At 35.7% G+C, this 11,377-nt stretch overlaps 2 protein-coding genes across 4 annotated transcripts; one reads left to right on the top strand and one right to left on the bottom strand.

Annotated features, from left to right (window-relative positions):
* Window positions 1–1,114: 1,114 nt before the first annotated feature.
* On the bottom strand, window positions 1,115–2,994 carry LOC133693784 (large ribosomal subunit protein eL14y). Its single transcript, XM_062115106.1, has 5 exons — window positions 2,835–2,994; window positions 2,613–2,714; window positions 2,123–2,252; window positions 1,924–2,036; window positions 1,115–1,340 (listed from the first exon to the last, which is right to left on the bottom strand). The coding sequence occupies exons 1-5, from the start codon at window positions 2,835–2,837 to the stop codon at window positions 1,287–1,289; spliced, it is 402 nt and encodes a 133-aa protein (XP_061971090.1). The 5' UTR covers window positions 2,838–2,994; the 3' UTR covers window positions 1,115–1,286.
* A 1,342-nt stretch (window positions 2,995–4,336) lies between these two features.
* LOC133695372 (rab GTPase-activating protein 22) lies at window positions 4,337–10,309 on the top strand. Of its 3 annotated transcripts, XM_062117330.1 has the most exons (12): window positions 4,337–4,578; window positions 4,950–5,098; window positions 5,356–5,451; window positions 5,611–5,714; window positions 6,203–6,381; window positions 6,840–6,962; window positions 7,049–7,137; window positions 8,647–8,752; window positions 9,099–9,196; window positions 9,397–9,651; window positions 9,757–9,840; window positions 10,068–10,309. In XM_062117330.1, the coding sequence occupies exons 2-12, from the start codon at window positions 4,967–4,969 to the stop codon at window positions 10,077–10,079; spliced, it is 1,278 nt and encodes a 425-aa protein (XP_061973314.1). In that variant the 5' UTR covers window positions 4,337–4,578; window positions 4,950–4,966; the 3' UTR covers window positions 10,080–10,309. The 3 variants fall into 3 exon arrangements, with proteins under 3 accessions (XP_061973314.1, XP_061973315.1, XP_061973316.1); XM_062117331.1 differs by lacking the exons at window positions 9,757–9,840; window positions 10,068–10,309 and having other exon boundaries at window positions 9,386–9,524; XM_062117332.1 differs by lacking the exons at window positions 4,337–4,578; window positions 4,950–5,098; window positions 5,356–5,451 and having other exon boundaries at window positions 6,168–6,381.
* Window positions 10,310–11,377: the final 1,068 nt, after the last annotated feature.

Genomic DNA, 11,377 nt, shown 5'->3' with positions numbered 1-11,377 from the left:
TTAGAGTTCTTAATTACGACTTGCAACTCTAAACCACATGGCCAAAGAACTTGGTTCTTTTTAATTGTTGATCTTGTGATGTTTTGAGAATCTGGCAACCATTAAAATTTCCTTTTCTTAGCACCTTCAGTTGTCTTCCACAGATCTTTAATGAACTAGAGGGGGCCTTTTCGGCTCCAAACAGGAGAAAAGTCAACTAGTTTGTATATAATTATAGTGTTTAGATTTTAATCACGTTAATAAGCCTTGCTCCCTGGTACCTAGTGCAACGATTTCCATGAACAATACATTGCAAACAGTGGTGTTCATCGAAATCATCTTGGACACTGCGAGCACGATATGGCCGCTGGGCCTTGTATGTGGCAACCGGCAACCGGCAACTGTCATTGAAATGGGCAGTATGAGCTCCGGGACAATCTGAGAAAGGTATTCTCACCAGAAGTTAGTGTTGATTGCTATATAGGAAGTGGGGATCCAATTTTACGATTTTTCTCTCATGTCATTGAACCAATTCGAGCAGCTAACGAAAATAACTTGAAATGAAATGTCAAATTGCAGGCTTCGAGTAAACAAATATTCGTTAATGCAAAACACTGTTCCATTGCAATTTAGTGCCTGAAAAACAGAGAAGGCAGTGTTAATTTTCTAAACAGTCCATGTTAACCAGCACCATGTAGTCTGTGGGTGGCCGCAACCACCCAAGGTTAGAGGCCAGCCGGCTTAAAAATGGGACATTGTTAGTGTGCTATATCTAGGATTCAAGGCACCCAGTTTCTCTTTCGATCATTCATTTGATGATCTCAGTTTTTTTGAATTCAAAGAAAAAGAAAACAAAAGAACTAATATATCATCAGGCACTGAAGAGTTGCGCAGACGACTAGCCGTCAAAAAACAATAATATGACTTTTGGAGTCCAGCCAGAGGACTAGTCGTCAAGAACAACAAGAATTTTGGAGTCCTGTCAGCGTTTTACACAAGTCTGCTCAAGAGAGACAGGAAAAGAGCATTTCGATTTTTTTTATATTCTCCATTAAAACGCATACAATTGTCCAAAGGCAAGGGCCAAAGGAACTATAATATAAACAACTCATAACCAGGAAAAATGGACTGTAAATGAGCAAGTCTAGAAATATCATTAATGTTTCCTCGTAACAAGATCCATAATAATTGGTTTCCGCCACTAACTATGAAAATAATCAAAAGCCAAAAAAAACAACATAAAACGGTAAAACTGTAGCAAATTTTGAAACTTTTAAGCTAACAAAAAGCTCAGAAGTGAACAAATCTTAGGCTGTCTCCTTTTTGAGTTTTGCAAGCTCCTGCCTGACAATTCCTGCCTTCTGCAGAATGAGCAATTATAGCATGTGTCAAGTTGGCGTATATATTTGAGTAAAATGGTTCATCGAAACAAATGCAATACCATTTTAAATTGATAAAACTTCTTGACAAGCATTCATGACATCTATGAACAAGCATTACTTCCATACGTATGTTCTACGGGCTGACCACTAACAAAAGATAGGCTACAATGAACATGGAATATAAAAGGCAATGCAGGTTCAAGTCTAGTCCTTTTAGACTGCAATGGTCAGATGTACTTAATTTATCAGGTAAGTTCAATTATATACTCCCCATTCATAGCTGGAAGTTAATACTTCAGCATAGCCTACAAAGATGGGGTCAGATTCTGTTAAGGCTCCAAAGTCCTAATGGGCAACTGATACCAGAAAGACGCCATATGGCACAAATTTGAACATAAGCATTGGGAGAATTCAACATCTGAGGCAGATGTGTTTAACACCATAAATGACAATACTCTATTCTAAGATTTTTAAAGCCAACATTAACCAGTATGCTGGTTTTAGAAAATCAAGGACATACAATAATGACGAGTACAAAAGACAAGATTGGAGAATTGCAAACCTTGATCTTTGCCAACATGAGCTTGAACCTATCAAAATCATTAAGTGATGCCCTTCTCTTCTGCACAGTGAGTCTCCTGCCCCATGAACTGTTCTCCCACTTGTTCTTCACATCTACCATCATGGAATAACAGTTTGAATTCAGTGGGGACAAAGAAAATTAAATAAGAAAACAAGTATAAATAGAGTCAGAAACCAACCAGCCTTCTCCATGGCTTCGATTAGTGCCTTCTTCTTGGGAACCCTGTTGATCTCAATCTTGATATCAGTGAGTGAAAGCCTCTTGAAGTTCATTTGACTCCTAACCATATCTGGAGCATCTACCAGAGCCTTTAGCAACATCAAAAACAAAATTCACCCTTTCATTAACTAACATAACTGGATCTTGTCAATGATACCACTTATTAAATGCAAATAAATGCTAAGTAATTACTTTCAGAAAACCCAAATAACTAAACCCAATATCAAATCCAATTAATTATATGAGCATTACACGTATGCACTAACTTATAGCCTAAAAAGTATTCAAAACATCCTTAGTCCACTGAGCTACAATAATCTATCCTATTTTTAATCACCCTCAACAGAAAATTAGCAGAAGAAAAAAAAAATCTGAAGCTTAACAAGTGTTGGAAACAATTAGCTTTATCTACGAACATTCAAGGCAAATGTAGAGAGAAGATTACGCACTCTGTTTTGATCGATGACATCGACTATAACAACGAGCTTGCCGTAATCCTTGCCGTAGTTGACAAGAGCCACTCTCCCAATCTCCACGTACCTCTTGAACGGCTACACAAATAAATAAATAAACAAACACAAAAAAACAGGGAAAGTGTAAGAAAGATGGATAAAGTAATAGAGCTATGGATTTTATCGGAAGCCAAACAGAGAAGATAGAGAAACCCTCACCATTTTTGGCGGATCTGCTAAGAATCGACAGAGAGAGAGGCGACCGCTGAGGTGAAGGAGAGAGGTGACCAGCGAGGTTATGTAATATTAGTAGCGCTGCTGCTGCTAGGGTTTTTCGTTTTGGATGTGATACGCTCGAGTGTGTTAAAATTGTAGACGTGGCTTCTCACTATTGGTTTCGCTTCGAAACTTTCGGCTATTTTCGTCACGTCCTTTCTTTATCTTCTATTCTTATATGTGTCTTGTAAGTTATAATTGTTTCGGTTTTGGGGTGTGTTTCCCTTTCGACCCATGTTTCTTAAATTCTATAATTGCCCCGCTTTATAGGAGAATCTTGTAAACAGGACCATCAATTTTGATTACTCAAATTGTTCATGACATTAGAAGAAACATTGTCCAAGGATTATTTGGAATAGCTTTAAAAGACAATGATTCTAGCATAATCCCCTGTTTCATTTTATTATTTGCTACTTCAATCCTGTTCCATCCTCAAGTTTTATGATTTATGAAGATTCTTAAAATATATTTCTTGACTTTGATTTGGGTTCCAAGGTCTATAGCTCTATTATTTCTTACAATTAGTAGTGTGCCTAATTATGTATGCTAGGGGTGAGAAAAAAATCTAAAAGTTGATTAAACTAAAAAAACCGAATCGTGAAAAAAACCGATTAAAATTTAAAAAAAACAGGCCGGTTTGGTTTGATTTCGGTTTTATAAGCCTGAAATTGAAAAATCAAATCGAACCCAATCCAAAAAAAACCGAGCCAAACTGAAAAAATCAAGTCAAACCGTTTTGATTCAGTTTTTGTCTTAACAAACCGAATCGAACCGGTTTTGGTTTTTTTAAAAAAAATTCTATTTGGTTATTTTTTTTATATAAAAACCGAATTGAACCGAAAATGATCACCTATAATGCATGTTTGAAAATGCAATAGTTTTATGTAATTTAAAAGTGAGTTACATTTAAAAAATATATTAAATTGATTTTTTAGTATTTGTTTTATGCTTTTTGATATGTTGATGTTAAAAATAAAAAGAATTATTTTAATGCATTTTAAAATAAAATATATTTTTAAAAAGTATCATGTACTATATCACTAAATATATATATTTTTTAAACCCATTTTGATGGTTCTAATTTTAGATATTTTTAATGTTATTTATGCAGAATTAAGCTTTTTAAAATAAAAAAATATATACAAAAAAGAAAATTTTTTTAGTTGAAGTTAAAGAGATAAATATATAAAATAATTATGATTCTAAAAAAAATTAAATTTTTTTTATATATTTTTAAAATAAAAAATATACAAAAACATGTTTACTTATCTTTTCATCTCTTTTTATTATTAGAGAATAACAATGTTGTCTATAAATGAGGTTTGCTAGTGGTAATGATGAAATATTTAAAAATATTAAAACTTTGTTAAGACATGTCAAGGACAATATGGTCACAAAAAAAAAGGGACGAGATCAACAAATCATGGGATGAATAAAAAAAAAACATGAAAAATCCTAAACCTGATTACCAAGGAAAGTGGAAGAGCTGTCATTTTTCAAGCTGAGAGCTTTAAAAAATTCAAAACAATGAATTTATTTCTCGAAGCGTACCGTTCGTCTCGCTCCTCTTTCCATTGATTGACTTTGCATTTTGTGTTTTCTACGATCCTCCTCGACGGACGACAGACATCATTGAATTCTTTTATTATTGTTTCAGTAACCAGCAATCCGCCAGTTCTCGAACAAGGTACTAATAATATTCGACAGCCAGTTATCTTACCCTGCCTGGAAAATCAAGATTCTTCTTTTTTTTTCCCTTCATAAACAAGACAGTTGGCTTGAAATTAATGGTGGGATCCTCGCAATGTCGATTGACATTCATTTCATGTAAAGAAATCACATGCAATGTTATTAATTTTGTACATGTCTGTCTGATGATGGCTTTTAGAGATCAAATCTGTGTCCTGTAGGGTGTAAATGTAATATGCTCTTCTCATCGTAGTTAGTGTTTTTGGAATCTTTTTGATAAATGTTAAAGGAAGTGCTTCGCTTATATTGTCTTCTGTTTTCTGGGTTTTTTTCTTCTCTCATTGGACTTTTGCTGTGGCAATGAACAAGGGATGGAGTAAATTTGGATGGTTGGTTGTGGGGGATTGACAGAGATTGTTGATATTATGAAGAGAACAGGAGCTGAGGACTTGGGGGATTTCTATCCAATCCGACCTGATTGCCAAGCGGATACTCCAAAGCCCCGTTTCAAGCCCAGGGTGGGTGGTCAGCTTTTTTCGTTTCCTTCCGTGCTTCCTTTTCTTTTTGTGAATTAGTTTCGTTGTCACTTTTGTCATGAATTTGTGCTCATGCGATGTGATAATTTTTATTTTTTTAATTTTGCTATTATCGAGGATTTTTAGTTTTACTTGTTATACATCTCTTTGTGGCTGCACCATGAGACATGCTTGGATACGTTAAGCAGGCTTTGTGTGTAGTGCTTTCCTCTATGTTTGAAATAATCTTTTTTTTACAGGCTGGGAAAACTCTTAGTGAAAGAAGGTGGAATGCTGCGTTCTCTGAAGATGGTCATTTGGATATTGAGAAGGTGCTTAGACGGATCCAACGGGGGGTACAGATCTCTTTTTCATTTTTATCTTAGCTTGTCTGAAATAGTGATGTGATAAACAGTGCGGTCATTATCAGTATGTTTATGGTCTTCGATGCGTTATGAGTGAAAACTCCTATTCCAAAGTTAGAGTGTCTATCTTAAGTTTGTTTTCCATGTTAGGGTGTTCATCCTGCAATTAAAGGGTCGGTATGGGAATTTGTGTTAGGATGCTTTGATCCTAATAGCACATATGAAGAACGGAATCAGCTTAGGCAACGTAGGAGGTAATGCTTTCCTTTGCATTGTATTAAACCTACATACATGCAAGTCTTCATTTTAATATATGATTCTGTGTGAGAATGTTTGTGCCATCATATACTGCTTTGGCTGACTTTGAAGTTTTTCTTTGTTGCAAAACCATAGTCATAGTACATGCTCAAAATAAAAGGACTGCAATAGACTTTTATTGGAATCCCACAACTTACACACCCCCCCCCCCCCCCCCGGCACACACACTCACACTCTCATATGAAAACATATTTTTGTCAGTCACAGACTGGCCTGTTGAACCAGTTGACTGACAAACATGTTGACTTTTGAGGTTGGGCCCCCACTTTCCGATGTCTGAGATGACATTAGAGCATCTTGTATGTTTTTCTATTTGGGACATACCAGTCCTTTTTTTCTTTATATATCTCAAATGCTTTCAGTTTCTGAGCATCAACTTTTGTGCCTAGGCCAAAGTGATTAATCTGTGGCATTGACACTTTAGGGAGCAGTACATCAGGTGGAAAGCTGAGTGTCAACACATGGTTCCAGTTATTGGTAGCGGAAAGCTTATCACAACTCCCATTATTACCGATGTTGGGCAACCAGTAATTGATTCTGCAATAAATAGTTCTTTTTCAGACAAGAGATCAATTCAATGGATGCTTGCTTTGCATCAAATTGGTAGGTGTATAACCTCTAATTCTTTAGGGAGAGGATTTTTCCCTTTCCTGTCATTGGTTTTTGGAAAATGAATTTAGACCTTTATTGTGGTTGCTCTCCACCCAATGATTAGTAAATATCCTTTCACTTACAATGCAGAAGCAAGTAGTCTACCCACACAACTACTACTTAGCAGTGACTCCCTGTTTATCAGACAACCCCATTATTTATGTGTGTTTTTTAACGGACATGAGAGTGACCATCTTAAATTCTTGAAGCAAAGAACTTGGGCCTGTGGTGCCAGAGTCTTGGTCCGTAAGGCAATATCCACTATGGAAAAACACTAAACTTAAGTGTACTTGCCACATACAGTTGCAATATCAGTTCACTTTACTCAAGTCCTTATAGTTTCTTTCTAATCAGCAACCTTGTTAAATTTTGACTTTGCTTGACATAGCTAGTGGAACTTCTTGTTGTAGGTTTGGATGTTGTTCGCACAGATCGAGCTCTTGCTTTTTATGAGAGTGAAAAAAATCAGGCAAAACTTTGGGATATTCTTGCCGTTTATGCTTGGGTGGATAATGATATTAGTTATGTCCAAGGTGAATTGTTTTTAACTGCTTCATTATCCATCAAAATAAATTTGTTCTTATGACGGGATAGTTATTTTGAATTCTTTCTTGTGTAGGAATGAATGATATTTGCTCTCCAATGGTAATTCTTCTTGAAAATGAAGCAGATGCCTTTTGGTGTTTTGAGCGTGCAATGCGGAGACTGGTATGCAATTTATAATAATGTGGTTATCACAGCTATTGTTTTGGTAGCAATGATGCCCCAGCTTTGCTGTACTGCTTTCCTGTTGAGTTTGTTGGTGATGGATGATGATTTCTATTGTAGCGGTATTGATAATTAGCTCAATCTAGTTCACACTCACACCGTTGTTCTGATGCTTTAGCTTCCTGCAATTACCAAGAAAGCATACACATATCCAAATGCAAGAGATATGAATGAAGTCATAATTTTGATATTTAAATTTTCCATGAATGGCTAGATAAAGATGTAGTTTGGAGACTATGGTAGTGTTGAAAAGATGTTGAGTTTATGCTGGGACCACTCTGTCATGTGTTATGGGGTTTAGTTACAGTTGTTTCTGTGGTTGGAGCAACGTGTTTCGAGTTAGTTTGAAGCAAAGTTGCCTGGGAGGCTAATGTAGATTTGGTGTAGTGCAAAATGGCATGTAGGCATATAGATACATTCCAATAAGTATCATAACTTGGTTGAAATTATGAATGATTTGAGATTTCAGGCTGTTTTCTTGTGTCTGTCTTAATGAAAATCAAAAGGCTGCATGCTTATTACACATTCAGTAGCAATAACCAAAGGATACCTGTTATAGTGGGATTTTTTTAATTCTTCCTTCCAGGATAAATGTGGCAAGCATTCCACTCCAGGGGCAGATTTTACCGGTTTCTACATTGTATATCAATGCAATGTAATTAGTATGTTGGTATTGAGAGAGCGTGGATGTATATTATTATCAATCCACTTTATAAATAGCAGGTAGCAAATGGAGTTCTAGTAATCCAGTCGTATTTTTCATTTAAAATTGTCTGTTGCTTCTTGGTAAGAAGACTTGCATCCATGGTTCTAGTTTTCAGAATTAATGCCAATCTGCATACCGTTGTTATAACAAATCAAACTTAATACCTAATTGTCTTATACATGTTTTCGAAGAACTTAGTAATCTTATTTGTATGGATCCATCTTCTGTCCACTTGATTCCACTCATGAGATATACAAAATTGTTGAGCATAATTCTGCCTATTAAACTCTAGTTTTGTTGAGACAGAGATATTCAACCCCAGGCTACACTGGAACACAGCCCAGTGGTCCATTTCTGTGTTTTTATCAAGTTTTGGGTTACAATTGTGATTCACATTCTCTTTCCATGATTTGGTGCTAAAATTTCCCTTGAACATAATTAGTTGAGCTTATTGACTATTCATAATATTCTGGTCCCTGTGCTTAATGTCACGGTGCAGTGATTAAAACAGCCTGACCTGCTAGTTCAGTTTTGAATTATAAAATATATTGAGATTACTGTTTGAATGATTGTGCCCGAATTTTGGTGGTTATTTATAACATCCTTTTGCGATATTGCTTTCTTAATTTTTTTTTCTTGGAAAATCTATTTCGATCTGACCCTAAACATTCTTAAAATGTGATCGCTCCTAGTGATTGTGCTTTTTAAGTTTTATTTATGCCGCTGCTTCTGTTTCGTGACAGAGAGAAAACTTCAGGTGCAGTGCAAGTTCGATGGGGGTGCAAACTCAGCTGAGTACGCTTTCACAAGTAATTAAAACTGTTGATCCGAAGCTTCATCAACACCTTGGTATTCATTCCAGTTTGAAATTTTTTAATGGGTTTAAGATATACTCTTTGTTTGATAATTGCATCAGCAACTTGATTGTTTAATATTTAATGAGAACTAGGAAAAAGAAAACTGGAAATTCCATTAGAAGAAAGTGCACTGAAATTGCAATTAGATATTGTTTTAGCAGAATGGTTGACAACAACAAGCTGGCCTAGCACATAATAGATAAGAACAGATAAATTCCAGCATTCCTTGTTCACTGCATGCACCTTGATGATGTTTATGTGCATGCCTTTGTGTTTGCACTTGCACTGAATGAGGCTCTTATAAGTAAAAACTAAAACCTCGTTTGTTTATATGGCAGAGGATCTAGATGGTGGTGAATATTTATTTGCATTTCGCATGTTGATGGTACTCTTTAGAAGAGAGTTCTCCTTTGTGGATTCTCTGTATCTTTGGGAGGTAAGGAGGGATTGTTGTGTTTGTTTGAGATTCTTCCAAAAATGAGATCTATCTTGTTAATGGAAAGTCATTGATTGCCAGGTTCTTGACTGAAGTCACGAACTTTAAGCTTTCGATACATACAATTGATTTATAGAAGTTTATTTTGGCACCTTTTATGGTCAAGCTTGTTTTAAAAAAGGAAGATAGATTGGTTTCAGCTGATGTGGGCCATGGAGTACAATCCAAACATCTTCTCTTTATATGAGAAGCCTATTGCCGAGTCAGACAAGAGTGCTGCATCGATGTTGAATAATAAGCTGCTAAAGCAGTGTGGCAAGTTTGAGAGAAATAAAGTGAAGACTGGATGTAAGGACCAACAGAGTGCACTTGCTGTTTTTCTTGTTGCCAGTGTTCTTGAGGCCAAGAACAAGAGAATTCTAAAGGAGGCTAAGGGTCTTGATGATGTCGTCCAGGTCACCTCTCTCCCTCCCTCTCTCTCCTCCCCCGTTTTCAATGCCCGTGCTTTTTGTTTTTGAGAAAATGAATCTAGATTTATCGTACCGGGTAGCGCTCTGCAGATATTGAGCGATATTACTGGAAATATGGATGCTAGAAAGGTATGCAAAGAGGCATTGAAGATTCATAAAAAGTATCTGAGCAAGGTATGCTTTATTCTTTCACATACCTTGATTTGTATATATGTCTAATCTCCCAAACTCTCCAAGAAAATATTTGGATATAATTTCTGAAAATAAAAAAGAAAAAGGAAAAAGGCTTTCTGTACATGGAGTGAGTAACACACATTACTTGAAGCAGATTATAGTTGGGTTTGGTAATTCAGCTTGCTTTGAAATAAATGATAGAACTGAATTGCTGCTGCTCTATGCAGGCCAAAAAGTGATAAACATATGCTGGGAATCACAAACAAGTAAAATCGAATTTTGCTCCCAGATTCTTGGCGGCATTGGTGTCACGACTTTCTCTCGCACGCCAATTTCGTCATTTTCTTTTCGGAAAAGGTCTCCTAGTTGTTGATTTTTCCCCTCTATAAATTGAAGTCATTATGATGTTTATAACATTTTGATATGAAATGATTCTGCATAAATAGCAGGCACATCATTTTTATGTGAATACTCCCCTAACGTAGCATATTAGCATCCATCTACCTGCTGCTTACAGCAGCCCAAAAGCTGGAACAATACTGACATCATTGTCATTGCCAACGTTAGGTCTGGCTGTCCGGCGCTGATAGCATTGCTAACGTTAATATCTTCCACACTAAACATTTAAAGCTTATGAAAATATATAAAGAAAACAATTGCCAATTCACCAGTCCATTCTTGTTATGGAGATGACTGATGTGAATGGATTTTGTTTTAAAATCATGATTGTTGCTGTGTTTTTACCTAATTTAGAGTGTATTTAGTACTGCGGTGAAGAATGCTTTAAAAATAGTTTTTCATTTAAAAATATATTAAATTTTTTAAGATTTTTTTTTTAATTTCCGATGTTATCAAATCAAAACTATCATTAAATATTAAAAAAAATATATTAATTTGATGTTATTTTATTCCAAATGTATCTTTGAAATGCATCAAAACATAGGTTAAAATGTAATGTGAAACAGCATAAAAAGTCAAACACTGAGACGTTATTGTCCTCGTTGGCTAGAAATGACTTCTTGTCACTGTCTTGATTCCTGAATCCTGGTCATTACAACACCCAAATGAAATCATCTGTAATTCAAGGAAAAGCAAATGAAAACAGATTAAGAAGAGTTTAATCTAAAAGAATGAACAATATTTCAGATCAAGCATCACAAAACAAGAAACAGAGCGAGAGATCAGAGTTGATCGGAAATTTGAGAGAGAGGGTATACTCTCTATAACACCACTAGCTGAAAAGAGTCCATTAATCACCGTGGCAAGAACAAAACAGTGGTATTTGTAAAATCATATGCAACACAAGACTCTAGGATAGAACTAAAGCTTGACAGACAAATGAAGCTGAGAATATGGTGAAAGAACAGCTCATGTCAAGTGGGCACAATAACTTCAACAGTTACTGTTATCTTATGTGGCATGAAGCTTGGTTCAATTTTTAGAATGTGTTTATTTAAGAGGTGCGCAACACGGCGCACCTCACAAACAAACACAAAATATTACATTTCCGGAGGAACACAGAAATTGTGATTCGCAA

Source organism: Populus nigra, chromosome 5, assembly GCF_951802175.1.
Source record: "Populus nigra chromosome 5, ddPopNigr1.1, whole genome shotgun sequence".
Lineage (NCBI taxonomy): Eukaryota > Viridiplantae > Streptophyta > Magnoliopsida > Malpighiales > Salicaceae > Populus > Populus nigra.
This window is presented reverse-complemented; position numbering and strand designations above follow the sequence as displayed.